General features: G+C 43.0%; 1 protein-coding gene across 1 annotated transcript in view; it reads right to left on the minus strand.

Annotated features, from left to right (window-relative positions):
- Positions 1 to 20,213, minus strand: part of tsnare1 (T-SNARE Domain Containing 1) — a 169,776-nt gene that overhangs the window by 75,245 nt on the left and 74,318 nt on the right. Inside the window, exons 5-8 of the mRNA XM_079504227.1 lie at positions 9,630 to 9,720; positions 9,436 to 9,510; positions 8,061 to 8,117; positions 2,126 to 2,290 (exon numbers count right to left, since the gene is read on the minus strand). Coding sequence (XP_079360353.1) covers positions 2,126 to 2,290; positions 8,061 to 8,117; positions 9,436 to 9,510; positions 9,630 to 9,720 — 388 coding nt within the window. The remainder of the gene's footprint in view (positions 1 to 2,125; positions 2,291 to 8,060; positions 8,118 to 9,435; positions 9,511 to 9,629; positions 9,721 to 20,213) is intronic.

The raw sequence follows: 20,213 nt of genomic DNA on the forward strand, positions 1-20,213 counted from the left end.
ATAAACCCGACATCAGGGGATGTCGTTCAAGATGACAAACAGCCCAAGACAGGCACCCCTTTTTGTCGGCATTGTGTGGGCCTGGCCGTCAAAACATCATCTGGCTCACATCAGAGCAGAGATGAGCTAAAACCGTGATAGCCCGTGCGTGTGCGTGTGTGTGTGTGTGTGTGTGTGTGTGTGTGTGTGTGTGTGTGTGTGTGTGTGTGTGTGTGTGTGTGTGTGTGTGTGTGTTTTTTATATTGTAGTCGCACTCCCCCACACCTGAAAGTGAGCATGGAAAACATCTTGATTCCATTACCCATTATGATTCCATACACATGTTTCCCAGGTAACACAACAAGTCCATAAAAGCACCTTAGTAATTGGGTAGGATTCAATATCCTGCAGCAGCATGAAGGCACCGTGACGAAATACTAATAAGCTTTTGGAGGAGGGAGGTACCAGACAGGGACTGTCTGATTTCTTATTTACTGACGTGGTCTGTGCACGCCCGGCAGATGTCTGCCTATTTATTTGGGTATATTGTATATTAAACCGACGTCCTGCTGGGATCTCAGATGTTGGGCTGATTTAAAGGCAAGTTTATTATTACAACCGCAGTTTCTACTCGGTGCACTATAAGAGGCTGTTTAGTGGCTCGTGCAAGAGAGCAAGACTATAAGGAAAGCCTCATACACAGAAAAGCCATTATGGAAAACTGCTGCGTTATCTTTGATCTAGACTAGCCAATTTAGGCCTGACGTCGAAATAAAAAAATGTCTTCTAAATCCTGACAGTTTTCTGAAATACCTATACTGTATGTTTCTAGGCCTATATCACTCAATATTTCATGTCAAGGACTGTAATTGGCCGCCGACCCCATCTCAAAATATGTTGTTCCAGGGGCACCCCAAGAAGATCGGTCGCTCTGAAAGAATATTCCAAGGTTTGCGCCACATTTTCACGATTTTTCAAAAATAGCAGACCTACAAGCTCGTAGCGCGGCACTCGGTGCCGCGCTATGAGCTTGTAGATCTGCTATTTTTCAATAGTTAAAGTTTAAATAATGCTTAAAACACCAACAGGGGTTCCCGCCCAAAATGGGCTAGACTAGATGGAAGCTAGTAGGCTCTGTGCTCTGTACCGTATCTGTGTCCCAGTCTTCCAAAAAGGTGGCATTATTATTCCCATTTCCTGTTCCAGTTTTGAACCGGAAACACATTCGATATCTTCATGTGTTTTCAGTTCCAGTAGTAGAAAGTAACTCATGCATTTAAGGTCTGTATACTTAAGTACAATTATTAGGTACTTTTACTGTACGTGAGCATTTTTCAATACTTCATTAAAGTGTACTATATATCGCTACATCTGAGAGACCAATATTGTATTTTTTTTACTCCACTATATTTGACAGCTTTAGTTACTGGTTACTTTGCAGGTTTTGATTATTAATACAAAACACACGTTAACCAACAATTACTTTGGCTAATCGGAAATGATAATGCAACTCATCACGACATGTTGTGAGCTTGTAGATCTGCAATTTCCACTATATCCTGTATATACAGATTATATCTTAACACCTTGGAGACCCTGGGCGGAGTTCTCCGTCCAAGTTCAAGGTCATGGTCAAGTGCCCAAGCCGGAGATTGATAAATAGGACGGAGATTAATGATAACAAAACCGTTCGCATCGCTCTAGAGCCTTGGAGCGCTTGTTGCCCATTCCGATGACGTGTCAAAAAGTGACTGTTTAGCTGACGAAAACGAAAAAACGAAAAAGGAAATCTTAAAACGATCATAACTCCCGATCTAAATCATCCCGTCTAATTCTGAAAAAAAATCCTGTGTTTGACGGCCTTCCGCGGTCCAGTCGCTAGTCGCGATAGATTTATTATTGTTGTCGATCGACTCTAGAGTGGTGTGGCTATTGTTAGCTGCTACACAGACATGCACACCAGCTTCCGGTGCGCCGGTAAAAGTGGTCCGTGCGCTATAAATGATGGGCACATGGATGAAATGGATTAAATAGTTCCGGGCCTCCAAGGTGTTAATAATCGTTCATTAATCGCAATCGCGGCTAAAGTTTTGACATAATCGCGCTGACGGTGCTGTTTGTATAATATGAAGTGTGTTGTTCTCACCTCAATGTGAAGCAGCGCCTCCTCTCTCTCTCGGAGCGCCTCCACATCCTCCTCGCTGATCTCGGACAAGAAGGCCTGAGTGTCTTCCGCCGGCTCCGCGGCTTCTGCTTCTCCAAAAAGAGGACCCAGCTCCTCACACAGCTCCGTGAAGGGTGTCTGGGGACTCTGTGGTCACACAAGTGTGCGCACACACACACACACGCATGCACGCAGACACACATGCGCACACATGCAAACACAGAAGCAGAGGAAAGAGAAGGAATTAAGAGTAATAAGCAAGATATATTTTTGTTGGGTTTTGTTTGCATTCCTAATGTATCCCACCTCTCCCTGGCTGACTGCACATACAGTGCAGTAGAAGGCATGCTAGTGGGCCAGTGTAGGTCCGAAGCACATACAGGTAGGGACTAACTGAGTCACAGTTGGCTGTGTGTATACTGGCCCTCGACTGACCCACCTTCATGAGTCACAGCAGCCTATATGCTCCCTCTTCCACCTCCACAACAACACAAACAAACAAACACCTGACACCTCCGTCCACTGTTCACCCGTCAGATGGGGCAAAGCAAAGCCACATTCAACCTTGCACACCTGTTTTGGGCATGTAGTAGTGAATATTTCAATTTATTTTTCATAAACATTTCTGCTTTTTTTATATAGGCCTATAATTTAAAAAGAATCACACCCGTGTGAAATGAGGGGCGCTCTTATCATCATACATCATCACATTCCGGCCAATCACAATTGGTGTCCTCACTTTTTAGCCTCAAGTCCAATCCGGCTAATCACTTGTGGCGACCTCAATGTTCTGTCCTCACTTTTGAGTGGTGCAAACCACTCCAACAACCAGCTTTGTCTGTACCCGTGTACCTGTACGTGTACCCGTGTACCTGTACGTGCCCCCACGCACAGGTGAGCATGGTTGCTATGGTTAGTGTGTGATGTCACTGCACCACTCAGTTCACACGGGTGTGATTTTTTATTCTCAATACCTACATTGCTCAGCCAATCAAATCATCGCTATGGGGTGCTCAGCCAATCAAATCATCGCTATGGGGTGCTCAGCCAATCAAATCATAGCTAAGGGGTGCTCAGCCAAACAAATCATAGCTATGTACACACAAACACACAAAGCTGGGCATAGGAGAGGCTAGCGCCCCTCAAAAATCAGAATCTGGCTGATTTAACTTCTTTCTCCACCATTACAGAATGTCCTGCTCTGAGAGGATAAACTCCTTTGAGTTTTGTTACATTAAGTGTTTGGTTTTAAATCAAAACTTTTGATCATGTATTATTTTATGTTTTCTTTGAGTTCAATTTCTCAGTTTGTCAAATAAACGGAACAAACTAAAACAAAAAAATAGGAATTTAAAAAGAAAATCCAAAAAGGTAGCGCATCCAAAAATTAAATAAACGGCGGACAAAGTACCCACATTTCCATTTCTTTATTGGCACACACCAAAAAGGAACACTTACAGTACGCGTTTCGGCTATGCAGCAAACTAAAACAACCTTCACTGCATTTATACTGTGGCCTTCTGTTTCGAGTGCACACAGTGCAGACACAAAGGTAACGACGACAGGCTCCATTATGTTACGGGTTGCAGTACTGTGGGTATTGTGGGTACTGTGGGTGATTCACTTCCGTGAATCACCCACACATTATATGACAAATTCTCATGAATGTGCTCTGTTTTCTCTCAATGAACTCACTGATCGCTGATCACGTGCGCCGCTGCGATAATCACGGTTGCATAATCTGTCCTCCCCTCTCCTCTAAAGCTTGGCAGCGTATAAGACTTTCAGCAGGTGGAAAGATCTTCACTATACATAAGGCCCTTCACACTTTATTAAATAAAAAATAAAAAAGACGGCTTCGTTCAAGGTTCTTTGTGAGCGAAACCGCACTTAATATGAATCATTCATATTAACCCACTATTTCAATGGCTGTCCACGGAGCGATAAGTGGCAGGCAGGCACCTTGAGGACTGATATGGTATCTAAGGCTTCTATATAGAACAATATAACCTTTCATGAGTCTAAAATGAAAACGTTATGAGTTTAACGTGCCCGTAAGCTTTGTGTATGGTCTTCCATACCACTTTCAACCGGATCTGGAAGAAATGTGTCTCTAGCACCGGTGGTGAACCGGTCCATGCATGGCCACTGATGACCCGCGTTTGAACCCAATTCGCTAAAATGAGCTGAATATTAGCAGCAAGCTTTTCAGGGAGGAATAACGAACCGTGCAGTCCAGAGATGGTGATATAGAGCGTTGCAGTCCCGCCCCCTACCAGGGCCCAGGAAATGATTCCCCGTTCATTTTCCTCATAGACATTTCAAAAAAGTATTTATTTAAAGACCTTTTAAGCCTCGTACAAAGCCAACTCGAGTTGTGACAAATCATGACAACACACACAATTTTTCGGGCCGAACAAATAATTAGAAAGAAGAACGGCAGGTTACAACACTTTTTTTGTTGTTTTTCTTCTTTGTAATTATTTGTTCGGCCCAAAATGTTGTGTTTGTTGTCATGATTTGTCACAACTCGAGTTGGCTTTGTCCGCGGCGTAAACGTCTTTAAATAAATACTTTTTGAAAAGCCTGGAGAAATAAAAAACTATGGCAAACAGTAGTGGCATTCTAGCATCAAATGCAGCTACGCTATGAATTCTCGTCTGTCTGTCCATTAATCTGGTGTCAGTGAGGTCAGATGTAGAGTTGCTGGCCAGCTCTATATATGCAGATCTAGTATGTCAAACCATGTATGGCTTGGCTATCCAGGGTTTAATGAGGTCAGTGTCGTGATCTTCATATATGGAGATCCAGGTGAAGATAGTCAGCTCCACATATGGAGATCCATGTGTTGTACCAACTTGGTTCATTTGCAAGTCTTAGTCACGTCACGGCAACCAGTGGTTGGACTGACAACAATATATGGAGATCTAAGGGTCTCCATGATGTCACGTGATGCCACGAGGCGTGACCATATATGGGGGCGTGATGTCACGAGGCGTGACCATATATGGGGGCGTGATGTCACGAGGCGTGACCATATATGGAAGCGTAATGTCATGAGGCGTGACCATACTGTATATGGAGGTGTGATGTCACAAGGCGTCATGTCACAAGGCGTGGCCATATATGGAGGCATGGTTGACGCAACAAACGAACAAATGGTTAATGCAGGTTTTCATAGTAAATGCGACATACAGTCGCAATGCTTGTGTAAAGGATTATTGACCCATTTTGGGCGGGAACCCCTTTTGGTGTTAGCATTATGTTATGCTTTAGCTATTGAAAAATAGCAGATCTACAAGCTCATAGTGCGCCACGAGTGGCGCGCTACGAGCTTGTAGGTCTGCTATTTTTGAAAAATTGAAGAACGACTGACATAGAAACAGCTTTTTCAGAAAACTGTCAGGATGTAGAAGACATTTTTAGAATCTGATCTCAGGCCTAAATGGGTTAATGCAACAGCACACCACTGCATCGCTTAATAGCCTACAATACAATGTAAGTGTAACAATAACAGCACACCAGGTCTGTCTGGATCAGCTGGCGACACATGTGCATTTTCATATCTTGCTTTATTAGGTTCTTTGATTAAATGGTACAGTCAGTGAATAAAAATAAATAAAATAAAACGTTTTTACTAGCGTCAGAAGTATCAACCAACATCCTCTAAAGTTGTAGAAAATGTGAAATTGTGACAGACTCACTTTTAAAATAATGTGCTATTCGTTCAGCTGTGGCTCGTGTGGCAAATGAGTTGAGAGTATATTGCAGTTTTCAAGCCTCAGAGATTGTCTGCGGACGTATTTAATTTGATCATCAGCACCCGAGGCCTTATCGGTGAGAGACAAACTCCTCCCCTTCTTGAGTGCAAAGAACAACAGCATCACATTAAAATGACTATATCTTATCCGTTGTGGTTCATTTACATATAATTTGCAGCACAGTCTCACCTTTAGGGCATTTTTCTAATCAGAAAAGCAAGATCGTGATTTAAAAAATAATAATAATAACAACCAACAGAGTCTATTTGTGACCATCTTGAGTCTTCATTGATTGTTGATTTATTGCTTACCATATTATCCATTTGGCAATGTGTATTATACAGTAGCCTACATCATGCTACAAATGCACACATCTGACACACTACATTTGTATCACTGCAAACTATACATCTGCTAAATGTGTTGTTCACATCAACAAAAAACACAGAATAGTGACGAATGGCCAGGTGATCTATATATCGTAATTATACAGACTATAAAGCGCACCTGAATATAAGCCGCACCAGCTAAATTTAGGGAAAAAAACAAATGTGTACATATACAAGCCGCACAGTCCGCACTGGACTATAAGCCGCATAGAGGCCATAGCCGGCCATAGAGATAGATTTAGAAGGTCCCCTAGTGGCCGTTAGCTGTAAAATCCATAGATTAGCCGCACCGTTGTATAGGCCGCAGGGTTCAAACTAAAGCATGGGAAAAAAATATCGGCTTATAGTCCGGAAATTACGGTAGCAGATCTATGGTCCTGGATATTACAGTATAAGTACAGTATATAGAGGTTCATGTTGGTTGTTCTCGTCTCTCTGTCTATGTATTCCCATGCTTTTTGTTCTTGCTTAATGTAAATCGCTCTGGATTAAGAGCGTCTGCTAAATGCCTAAATTGTAAATTGTAAATTGTGCTGTTTGGAGTGCTCTATGATGTGCATGAATATGAAATGTGGACGTTGAGTGTTCTGAAGAGTTTGCCCTTATTTGAAAAGTTGAGTGATATGAGTGTCAAAGCAGGCTTGAAATCCAAAGGGACTGTCAATGAAAGTCTGATAAAACCCTTAAAATATGGTAATACTTTGCAATCTATTTCAATCTTTTTTATAACTGATTTTTCCCCTCAGATTATTTTCTTTTTTATCAGTATTAACCGCACAGAGGGGGTGAAACTTAATTTAATTAACTTAGCTCTATCTCCCAGATCTGTGGCTCAAAGTGAACCTCAGCCTCTCTCGCCTCCTCGGCTCTAATATTTCCAGAACTGAAATAGAGAAGGATGATCACATTGTATAATATATTTCTATTCTCCTTCTCCCCCGAGGGATGAGAGGAATGAGAATTGCCAGTGAATTAGGTGTATCTATCAATCCCTATATAAGTACCATCGTCTCACTTTATGAAACATATAAGGACCTAGCTGCATCAAGGCGTACCAAAAGTAACAAACAAATCATGTTTTTGTGTGTGAAACTCCCAGCTAGTATACTGTCACTTAACCCATTTTGACCTGAGATCAGATTCTAAAAATGTCTTCTACATCCTGACAGTTTTCTGAAAAAGCTATGTTTCTATGATACTCCACTGTTACGTTCTTAGTTTACGCATGATTCATGATAACTACTTTTTATATATGTGATGTATGCCATGCTTTTGTTATTGCTTAATGTAAATCGCTCTGGATTAAGAGCGTCTGCTAAATGCCTAAATTGTAAATTGTATGTCAGTCGTTCTTTGATTTTTCAAAAATAGCAGACCTACAAGCTCGTAGCGCGCCACTCGGTGGCGCGCTATGAGCTTGTAGATCTGCTATTTTTCAATAGCTAAAGCATAACATAATGCTAACACCAAAAGGGGTTCCCGCCCAAAATCACTTAACGTGGACCTGCAAGGAAAACAGAAATGACGGTGCATGTTTTAGCTAGAGACTAAAGTCAAGCTGTGACTCAAGCGGGATAAGAAAGAGCAATTTCCTCTAAAATGAAGTGACACTGAAGCTTTCCCAGTGAATAGATTCGCTTCGGCGCAGCAGAGTGGAAAACACTACACAGTTGGTCCTTGCGAGGATGCAATCACACACGGAGAGACCTATCTTATCATGCTGCTCTTTTATGGGTATAAAAGGCTGAACAAAGGACAGACTCTCACCTGTTTCTTGTCTTTCTGTGCGGCGGGTAGCAAGGCCCTCGAGCGGTCGGCGATTTTCTGAACAAGGAAGCAATGGAGAGGAGGGAGTGTTCAAACTGTGTGGGCAAACTGATCACAGAACAGAGAAAGAAAAGTCAAATTCGGACCTCAATCCGTATTACACGCGTCCGGGATTGGGAAACTTCAAGGCATGGTCTTTGGTCTGAACTAGGTAATGCTACCATATATATCAGAGGGAACAAAGAATGAGTAATCCATATTTGTGAAGAGAAGAGAGTCCGCACACAGGTTTGCTCCAATGGTGTTTTTAAAACACCATAATAATAGACACGACGTTTCGACCACAGGCGGCCTTCATCAGGTGATAGTTGTTAGTATGTGACAACCTCCCTTTTATCTAGGTCGTCACGTCACGTGACTGATGTTGACTGGGTAGGTAATTTACAAACACCAATGAGTGACATGACAATAAATATGACAATAAGTATGAATCCATAATCCATATTTGTGAGCATATTAAATGCACAACATTTCAAAGGTTATTGTGAAATATCTGCCTTGAAGATCTTTCTGGAAAATGTAATTACATTTTAACCAATCTGTATGGTAGCGTACTGTATGTAAATACACAAACTAACACGACTGCCGTTGTCAAGAAATGCCTACTCTGTAGACGAGTAGGACCACAACTGTTGACAAGCGGCATTGCATCAAATATCTCTCCTGCTCAAACAGGCTTTCCATTTTAGCTCAGCAGCAGACATGTTGCTCTGAGACCAGGTTTCAAACTAAGTATACTTTTGGAAACCTGTGTTCAAAGTATGCTGTATATGTCTGTCTTTTTGGAAACTTTGGGGACTAAGGGTATGCATATATAAAGTGAGCGGCAAATCGAGTGGCAAAGTGAGTTTAACGTAATTTGACGTTGTTTAATGTAAACAGATAGGACTTTTCTGTTTGGATGTATGGACTGTCAAAGCCAGAAAGTAGGTTTTTGGCCACTCAATAGGCCTTCCCGCATACTTCCGGGTATGATGATGATGATGATGTCACATCCATACCCTCTATTTGTATTGTTTGTCTTGTTGAAGGACAATCTGAAGCAGTGAAACCAAATTAATCACAATGATATTTTCAAATGCACGATTGAAACAATTTACACGGTCCATGGAAACTATTAGGATTACAAGGCAGTGAAAACAAACCAAAAACCAAAACTAATCTTATAATGATAGAGTTTCGGTTATGGTTGGGAACTTGGGAGTTATTCATGCTCAAAATATGAATTTGTCTTATAATTAATTCTTCACATATGCATTATTGCCATTATTGTCAGGGGAATGGCTAAACTATACTGTATATGTATAGGTATTACCTTTTGTAGATCCCCATAACGCTGGACAGACTCTGAGAGCTCAGTCTTTAGTCTCGTCAGGCGTAAACGGTCTTGCTGTGAGAATAACAAACACAAGATTGGGTTTAATCATGTGAATTTTTTGCTTATTCCTCCATTTCGTCTTCGAAATGAGAGCGAATGATTGAGGGGGTGAAAAACAGAGTGTGAAATACCCGTGAAGAGCCGCTGATTATATCAGAGAGCTGTTTGACGAGTTGGCTTGTGGTAGTGATGACTTTGTTGGTTTGCTGCTGTATGGAGTGTCTGCAATGACAAAAAGTGTGAAATAGCACAAGTTAGAGATGTGCACAGGCATACATATCATTAAAAGACAGGTCGTTCCAAGGAAGCAATCTGATTGGTTGAAATATAGCTCTCTATCCATGCTTCAAACAAGCATGATGGCACACCTAATCAAAACATAAAAATCAGCTGTGCTGGGCAGTCCCCGGTTGAGTGGCTACTACGGGACATTTCCAGTCGTAGTGTGGCTATACATCTGTCATTAAATGAAATTGAGTTGACTTCTGTGCTGCCTACGTAAGTCGCCTATCGGCTTGTTCCTGCAGCAACGCAGGCGTGCCATTAATAACGGTAATGCACACCCTCGAGTGTAATATTGCTTAATTAAAAGACAGACAGACACAAAGGACCAGCACATAATCGTGCTTATGGTTATATAAGGCTTAAGCTATTCCCAACCTGTGGGTCTGGGACCACTGGTGGAGCGTGAGATTATTGCAAGTGGGCCCCAAATAACTGGCAAAACATGAAATGATTTTAATGATAATATTGTTAAAACATTTTTTTTTTTAACCTTGAATAGCTTGTTTTCATTGTGACACCGTTAAAAAGGATCATACTAGGCCGTGGCTCAGCGCTCCAGGCACCTTGGCTGGTAAACCAGTCTGGCAGTGTGCCGCGGGTTCGACTCCCGATCCCGACGGCCTCTACTGCATGTCATCCCCCCATCTCTCTCCCCATTTCCTGTGATTGAGTGGCTACTACGGGACATCTTCAGTCGTAGTGTGGCTATACATCTGTCATTAAATACGGATGTTTGTTTTTAATCTAATATCTTAGTCATAATGAAATTGAGTTGACTTCTGTGCTGCCTACGTAACTCGCCTATCGGCTTGTTCCTGCAGCAACGCAGGCGTGCCATTAATGACGGTAATGCACACCCTCAAGTGTAATATTGCTTAATTAAAAGACAGACAGACACAAAGGAACAGCACATCATCGTGCTTATGGTTATATGAGGCTTAAGCTATTCCCAACCTGTGGGTCTGGGACCACTGGTGGAGCGTGAGATCATCGCAAGTGGGCCCCAAATAAAGGTGGTTGCACACCGGCCGCGTTTTTCGGAAAACCGATGGAGAAACGCCACTTAAAAATCTGAATTCGCGCCCGGTGTGTGGAGACCTTAACTGGCAAAACATGAAATGATTTTAATGATACTGAATAAAAAAAATAACAATGTAAAAAACATTTAACCTTGAATAGCTTGTTTTCAGTGATACCCTTAAAAAGGATCATACTATACTAAGTTCCATTGGTCCAAGCTGAAAGCTTTTAGAATATTACAGTTTCAGAAAAGGTTGGGAACCACTGTGTACTACCACCAATTAGCTCAGGGGTTTTCAACTGATTTTGACCCAGGGACCACCATCCTGATTCCTGACTAAGAGCAACCTATGTATTGTGTCGGGTGGGTCCGACTCCATCATAGACCCACAATGGTGGTGGGGATTCATGCACCATTTCATGGGTTAAGTTTGTTCGTTCGTTCGTTCATTCGTTCATTCGTTCATTCGTTCTTCCTTGTTCCTCACTAATCACACTATCACAGGCTACATTCATGAGCTGGACAAAACAAATCTAGTTTTGAAAGCATTGTATTACCATTAAAGAGCAGGGATATCATTTGGCAATATTTTGTGTTGGATACAGCAATATTTGAATGCATCAACTATTTGCAAAAGTATTTTTTTCCTGGATCAAACAGGACACCCCAAATCCTCTCTCATGCAAAGAAGAAACAACCAAACATTTTAAAAGTGTGCTCCAGAGACCAACCAACATGAGTGAATCAATATTAACGACGGTCAGACAGAGGCGTAGAGTGAGAGCTCTTCATGTTCTCTGAAACACTGCGTGGACAGCAGGACACCGGGAGAGTTCTCTGAGTAGGAGGTTGATAAAAGCAGTGGTGAAAGAAGTACTCCGATTGATTTTTTTTAACTTAAGTAAAAGTAGCAATACATTTGACACTGGGTGAAAAAAATCGGTTACATATAGCCTACATCGTGGGATAAAACAAATACATACAGTATATGACAATTTAGAATTACAGCAGAGCAGATCACAATCTTACAACGCATCACATTGTGATATAGATGTGGGTATATTTGCTATTTTCGAAAGCCAAAGTATAGCTGGCTTGGATGAACGTTTTCTGCTGCTAAGTAACTAGTAATTAAAGCTCAAAGTAAAAGCACCTCAAAATTGTACTATACATTTACTTAATTATACTTAGTTACTTTTCACCATTGATGTGAAGGAAGTTCCTTTTATGTTCTCAGAAACACTGTGTGGAGAGGATAGGAGGTTGATACAAGTACACGCCCGCCCAGTGACCCGGGCAAGCATCCAGATATTCCTACTATGTATTCACCAAATCCTTTAGATGCACGGTTTAACCCATTCTGGGCGGGAACCCCTTTTGGTGTTTTAAGCATTATGTTATACTTTAGCTATTGGAAAATAGCAGATCTACAAGCTCATAGCGCGCCACCGAGTGGCGCGCTATGAGCTTGTAGATCTGCTATTTTTGAAAAATCGAAGAACCACTGACATAGAAACATAGCTTTTTCAGAAAACTGTCAGGATGTAGAAGACATTTATAGAATCTGATCTCAGGTAAAAATGGTTTAAGACAATGATTAAATGTATGCACTCTCCGGTCGTCTGGGGGGTTTACTCCTCACATAGGCCCAAGTCCACGTCGTCCGCCAGCCCTGACACAGCCACGCGCGGGCTGCTCCGTAGAGACGGGCGAGAAACACAAACAGACTCTAGTCCCTCATACAACAAATATTGATCCGGAGCTGGTGGGAGGGACGGGGGCAGAGGAGCAGACGTCCCACGGTGCACTGGGGACGACGGGGGCATGTCACTGTAATTCTTTGTGCGCTGCGAGAGGAACCAAAGCAATGCGGTGGAAAAATTGTTGATCGAAACCGCATCTATTCAGGCGGAGAGAGCGCGGTGGGGAGGTCAAGGGGCTGCAGGCAACACTGTAAATTGATAGAAAGTACGGAAGATGCCCAGGCGGTGGCGTAACCGTCTAACTGGCTTGGATGAATGTTTTCTGCTGCTAAGTAACTAGTAATTAAAGCTCAAAGTAAAAGCACCTCAAAATTGTACTATACATTTACTTAATTATACTTAGTTACTTTTCACCATTGATGTGAAGGAAGTTCCTTTTATGTTCTCAGAAACACTGTGTGGAGGATAGGAGGTTGATACAAGTACACGCCCGCCCAGTGACCCGGGCACGCATCCAGATATTCCTACTATGTATTCACCAAATACTCCCGAGCCCGACACGGCCTTTACTGCATGTCTTCCCCCATCTCTCTCCCGTTTCCTGTCAGCCTACTGTCTGTCCCTTCAAAAAACCAATAAAAGGCGTAAGCCGCAAAAAAATATCTTTAAAAAAAAGAAAGTACGGAAGATGAAGGAGAAAGTAGAGCTGGCACAGAGGTATAATGGATGTATTAGTAATAGTCAAATTACATTCTATACGAATGACGCATTTGGTCTAACTTGGCGGCCAGTACTTTATGCCCCTGCATCTTTCTTTAGTACGTCCATGTAGGTGGATGTGGGGGTGCCTCCATGTTCATGATCGATGCCCTTGTGTTATTTCCCACAGCACCACTTTGCTGGCTGGGAGCTCCTGGTGTCTACAGGCAGCCTCACTACAGCTGCTATCTTCTCACTCACTCTAGCTCGCCCACCTCTCCCATCAAAGGAACCAGAGAGGCATCAGCCCCTACATAGCCTCGGAAACAGCAGGCGCTTTGTTAAAAAGAAAGAAAGAAAGAAAGAAAGAAAGAAAGAAAGAAAGAAAGAAAAAGAGCCTTGGGCAAGACCAGCAGGACAAGTGGCATAGGAGTGGGAGTAAACCTTGTATTTCGCTAAACCAATAACAGTGCAGAGGGGCGTCGCTCCAAATATAGTGACGCCAGTATTCTCCGCTGCAATTTACTGGGGATGGGAGGAGGTGGGGAGCAGGGTGAGGGGAGGGGGGCTCATAGGTTGGTAAACCACAATAGGAAATCTTTGTTTGCCGCCCCTCTATGTCCAGTAAAGCATATAGGTCTCTTTCAAGCTAGCCCCAATAAAATGGTAAATGGTGCATTTATATAGCACCTTTATCCAAGGCGCTTTACATAGATTGTGCATTACATTTAGTGATCGACCGATATGGTTTTTGGCCGATATATCCGATCACCGATTAGTGGACAATCAAAAAGCCGATAGCCGATATTATGAACCGATTATTTTAAGTTAAAAAAAAATGTTTTTACAGTAACATAAATTCCAACACAAGAATTCCTTTAAATGCATTGGAGAATATTTATCGCTTATAAAAAAGGAAGTGCAAGAAGCACCAACATCGTTTCAGTAACACTTTTTTTTTTAAATTCAAGTGCAAACATGTACTGTAGCAGCATATATATATTCTTTCCAATATCTATCTATCTATCTATCTATCTATCTATGAATGCACCAAGTGTGTGTGTGTGTGTGTGTGTGTGTGTGTGTGTGTGTGTGTGTGTGTGTGTGTGTGTGTGTGTGTGTGTGTGTGTGTGTGTGTGTGTGTGAGTGTGAGATTGTCCAGAAGCGCCCCAAAAAGGCCTCTGCCCGGGCTCTGGACCTGGCCCACGCGGCGCCCAGCGTCCATATATGGAGCTGACCTGTTCTGACCTCACAGCACTCCATATTTGGGCATGCCTGACACAGAAGACAGAACTCCACAAGCTGGCTGCATACTCCCTATTTGGGCATGCCTTACAAAGAACTCCATATATGGGAATAAAAGGGAGACAGACATAATATCTGGGTGGGGCATTAATTTCCAACTTGCATCGTTCCAAGTAGGTCAGTGCCCAATGGGCTGTAGAGGCCCTACGGGCACCGTTCTAGTTTATCAAAATTGGTGATCTACAAGCCCACAGCACATTGCAGCATGACATGTTGAGAGCTTGTAGATCTGCTGCCCAAACTCTCCAAAGCCATGTGACCTTGTTGTTTTTACTCCACCACTGAAATTTGCCACTTTCAAGATAGTGATCTTTTTTAATGCATGTAGAATTTGTTTTTACCATTAATTTATAAGACAATATGTCTCAAAACACTGGCCAACAGTAAAATTATTGGCAACTAAATTAATATGAATTAGAAATTAAGACTGACAATGCTAATGATTGGTCCATTCTTCATTGGCTTGCAGTTAGTTATTGCATATAGCCAAAATGCAATAATCATATAGGCTGGTCAGGATGGGGGGGGAAAGTTGTCCTTCAGTTGGCTGACACACACACACACACACACACGACAGGCAATCAATAGACAACGTGTTACAGCTGTTGTTTGCAGCGTTAGCAGGCAGCAGCTAGCTTGGCTAACGTAGTTCTACCACTGCTCTTTGTGACTCTCACGTGTGGATTTTATTTTGGTTAATTGAAGATGAAAACAGCAAAGCTTTTTATGGTTACAAGGTTAGTAGCCTATAATCCTTTCTCCTCCCTGCAGTCAGTGCAGTGGCCCTCTCTCTGACTCCGTGTGTGTGTGTGCGTGTGTGTGTGTGAGAGAGGAGACGTCAGTGCAGAGTGTGTGTCTGACTGTCTGTAGAGCGTAGCCGTGTCTGTCTACTCCTCCGGGGGTGGAGGCGGAGCACTGGGAGAGTCAGACACGCAGCTATACATCTCCTTACAACCATATTCTACCGGATTTTCAATGAAAGTGGTTGTTTCACCATGTTTGCGCATTTATGAGAAATTTAATAATCGGCCGTTTTTTTCCGATTATTTGTTTTTAGCACCGATACCGATATTAATTAAAATCATGAATATCGAAGCCGATAATCGGTCACGGCCGATTATCGGTCGATCACTAATTACATTCACCCATTCACACACCGATGGCGGCGGAAACCATGCAAGGCACCAACCAGCACATCAGGAGCAATTCAGTTCAGTGTCTTGCTCAAGGACACTTCGACACTAACTCTGGGGGAGCCCGGGTTCGAACTGGCAACCTTGCGGTTACCATCCGGCCACTCTACCCATGAGCCACCGCCACCCAATCTACCATGCATGCCGTGTTTCTCACCCCATCACAGCAGCAACTCTACAGTATGACTACAATGTAACACACTATGTGCAGCAACATCCTTGACCTTGATGGTGACCATCTTTATTGTCACACCACAGGTCTATAAGTCTAAAACCGTTTCTAAAACCGCAAGCTCCATCGTTTTGATAGTTTCCAGAAGAAACAAGGGAGGGGGGAGGGGGGGGGGGCATCAAAAGGTTGCTTTAGTGGTATCTTTCCTACTGATCATTACCACCAAGTTAATGAAAATCTGCCCATCCATTCTCTAGCAATCATATTCACAGACATATGTGCATGTGTGAGCGAGCGCATACACACACACACACACACACACGCGCACACGCGCACGCACGCACGCACGCACACGCACACACACACACACAGGAGTGATTACAATAACCCACCCACAGCGATCCATGGCAGGGTAATTAAAGACTAATATTCCGCCAGAACATCCAATTCATCACAACCAAATGCAATCACTTATTTCATTCAACTCAAAATGAATCACATAACGAACTGACTTAAACAAAATAAAGAATGCAAATGATGCAAATGCAGTGGGCACCTGCTGCTTAGGCATGTACTCTCACACGATACCACGCTGCTAGAATGTATAATGTTACTGAAGAGAAAAATCACCCGCTATAGTTAATTTATTTGTTATAAGTTATATAGTACCCTTGACTTGTCATGTAAAGTACGTTCAAGTATAGCTACTAGGATAGCTATTTATGTAGGACTATGCATTATGATAAGTTATATACGTAGGAACCTTGACTATACAGTAGCTAATTAGGCTACAATGTGTGTTCAACTAATCGCTAATTATTAGGCTATTGGTGATTTGTGATTACTTGCAGACTGTGTAGCTAGCTAAGGTGGCATATTCACAGATATAACTGTATAACGACGCACGTGCGCTCTCACACACACACACACACACACACACACACACACACACACGCACACGCACACGCACGCACACGCACACGCACAAAGATTAAAACGTGGTAAATCCTAGCGTGATGTGTCATCATTTAGCTCTGCCGTAGTAGCAGATTTTTCACACATCTAAAGGATTAATTTTAAATCATGACTAGCTCCAGTATGGATGTACAGTATGGCTGGCAGTCTGCATTGCGCATCAGAAGGCTCGTATAACCCGCTATCAAGCTATAGGGATGTCAAGTGCCCGGATTTGTCACTGTACAAATGAATCTTGGAAACACTCCGAATGCATGATGATGCATTGCGAGAAAAAATAAAGTGTCCATGCTATAAGCAAAGGAAGGTCAATGGAACTGTGAAAGTGAAGGAGCTATTCTACTTTGTCTCGGTATCACAGCAGTCAGATTGCAAACACCAAGACGATAAAACATTGCACAAATAACCCATCATCACTGCAGCCATCTGTTAAGAAACAAAACCAACAACAACCACAACAAAACAGCTCCAGCAGCAGCAGCACCTGTTCTGGTGCTGCTGCGACGGATCATCCTTCACTCAGCGCAGCCACGCCCACTAATAATATAATGGTGCCAAACTCTGTCCGCTCACCCACCTTGCCGGGCCCCCTCACAGACCTCTGCGGCATGGCAGCGCTGCGATACATCTGTTAGTCACTCTCGTCCCCCGCACACACACATGCAGTCTGAAGAGCCGGGGCGGACGGAGCAGCATGCGAAAGATTGGAATTGCTCACACTGTGAATTTCAATCAGTTACCTCCGTTGTCTGTTTCTCCCGAGTGTTTTGGTATTCGTGAGATAGATAGGCTGATTGGGGCCCGGGCGCGGGGAGCGGGCGCGGGGGAGCGGAGGCAGATGAGGTGCCGGAGCAGCACGCGGGGAGACCTGGGATACGTGTGGGAGCAGCTGTGGCTGCCGGGGCGACGGTGTGTGTGTGTGTGTGTGTGTGTGTGTGTGTGTGTGTGTGTGTGTGTGTGTGTGTGTGTGTGTGTGTGTGTGTGTGTGTGTGTGTGTGTGTGTGTGTGTGTGTGTGTGTGTGTGTGTGTGTGTGTGTGTGTGTGTGTGTGTGTGCGTGCGTGTGTGTGTGCGTGCGGGAAGGGGCTGTTGTGCCGTCCCCCGTGGGCTGCATTGGAGGGGCTGGCAGGATGCGGCCCGCAGGACGACGGGTGCTTACTTGGCGGCGATAAGGATTATCTCCCGCTCAGCTGAGTTGCCTCGTTCACACTCGTTGACAACGACTCGCCGGGGCTGAGCAGCTGACAGTGTGGAACCTTTGCGAAACTCAGCAACGGCCTAAAAATGTCAAAGCCTGCACCTGCGCTAGCACACGTATACACATGGGTGGGTGGGGTGTGCGCGCCGGCAGCACCTGTTCGTTAAAACTGGCACATGTGCACCGCCCACGCGCTCGCCTCCTCGTTCAAAAACAATGCCCGGAAGTCCATGTGACATCTAAGCTAAGGTTATGCCACGTAAGTTATGCTGTACACTGTATGCACAGAACAATGTGTGGCAGCAATACTTATTCATTACCGTACTGCAGATGTCTTTGAGAGTGTGTGGGTGGAATAGCTGAATAATTGCTGCCAGACAGTCATGCTTATCAGTATGAAACACAGTCTCAGTTACACGGTCTCAGTTACATTATTGTATACTTTCCAGTACATAGGTCTACACAGTAAAATGCTCCGTGCTCATGTATTAATTTGAAACTCTGTGAGTGTGCGCAATCACAGTTACGTTATCTACTCAGGATTTAACTGTGTATTCTTTACAACAAGCCAAGACAAGGTTTCCTGTGGTTTTACCATTTGTTTTGTAGGTGGGTTTTTCAAAGATGTTCTTTGTGCTTCTTGTGCAGGAAAAAACACTGTGTATCGCAAAAGAATAAGATAAAATAAATAAACATATATAAATGAAAAGCATGCAGAGCACCAGGCATATAACGACCCTTAACAATCACCAGTGTCACAAATAAGATCAGGGTTGCAGATTAGAGGAGCCTGCCCTTGACCACAAGGTTGCCAGATTGAATCAAGAAAAGCTTGGGAAGTGTGGCGCAGAAATGTGGAGGCACTCTGACATGCCCTTGACGTGCCCTCTTCTGGACAGATGACCGCATAAATGTGCTAATAATATAAGCAAACATGGAGAAATGAAGTGGTGCCAGGCACCACACAGCCTAGCCCCCTATAACAGAATAAATACCAGGTGGGCTCCAGCTTTGTGCGCAGGTGGTGAGGTGGGTCAGGCCAGTTATGTTCTGAGTTTGAAGAAAATTGGACTCTTCTTTGTTTTTGCTTTTTGTTTTTTTGACAAAGTTATAGCTGGAAAATGACTTTGATCTTTTTTGTAACCTTCGAGCTTGACCCAAATTCCCAATAGAGTTTTACAGTTAGTTTCTGAAGCCTTTTAATGAGTTCACTACCCCTTGCGATGCTTTTTTCTGCACTACGCGGTGTGCAGAAAATAATGGTTGGTTACTATGAGCTCAAAGGAGTTTCATGTTTTGTTGTACAACAAAAATGATACGTGTTAATATCTCAACTAATCCATTTTGGAGCTAATGTGTTATTATTGCAAAATATTGTAAATCTACAAAAAGACATAGCATGTCTAGGGGTTTGAATCCTCTGCGGGTTATTTGGCTTGGCCGGGTGTTCCAACAAACACAATTGGCTGTGTCCTCCCTGTAAAACTCTTCACCGTCAAGTAATGTCACACTTCACATTGTGTAAACTTGTGATGTGACAATACAGTTATTCTTGAGTCAATAGACACTGATCACCCCCTTAATCAACACTTCACACTTCACAATAATACCGTCTGGATGGAGATATAGAACGTTGAGATGGGGACAGGTTTTCTTTAGTAGGAGTTTAGTCCACTCAGACATTGCAGCATTAAACAAACTGCCTCGCTGACATGTTTGTGTTAGGAACGTATGGATTTATTTACAGATTACAGATTCTATGTACTGCCTTTACTGTATGTTGTTCTTATTACACGGGCTGTGAAACCAAATATCCCTCTTGGACAATAGAGTCTAATATAATCTAATAGGGAACTCACCTACGTTAACTAAATTGGAATAAATTGTCAGGTTTCACATCTTTCTGTTCAATATGTTTTCCCATAAAGACAGACAATCGATCATGGATGGGGGACAAAGAGCATATACATGCTCTGACAAATGAAGTTTATCAAAGTATTTTATGGATATGAGTATGTCTCTGAGTTTCTAACAAGTCTACCACAGTGTGACTCTGAGGCTGCAGGAATCACCAGACTGTATGATCACACACCACCATCAAATCTCATTATGAAAATATCATCTACGTCTAATTAGGCAGGAAGAAATCCCAAGCCTTTAATTCAT

The sequence above is a fragment of the Electrona antarctica genome (assembly GCF_951216825.1).
Source record: "Electrona antarctica genome assembly, chromosome: 6".
Classification (NCBI taxonomy): Eukaryota; Metazoa; Chordata; class Actinopteri; order Myctophiformes; family Myctophidae; genus Electrona; species Electrona antarctica.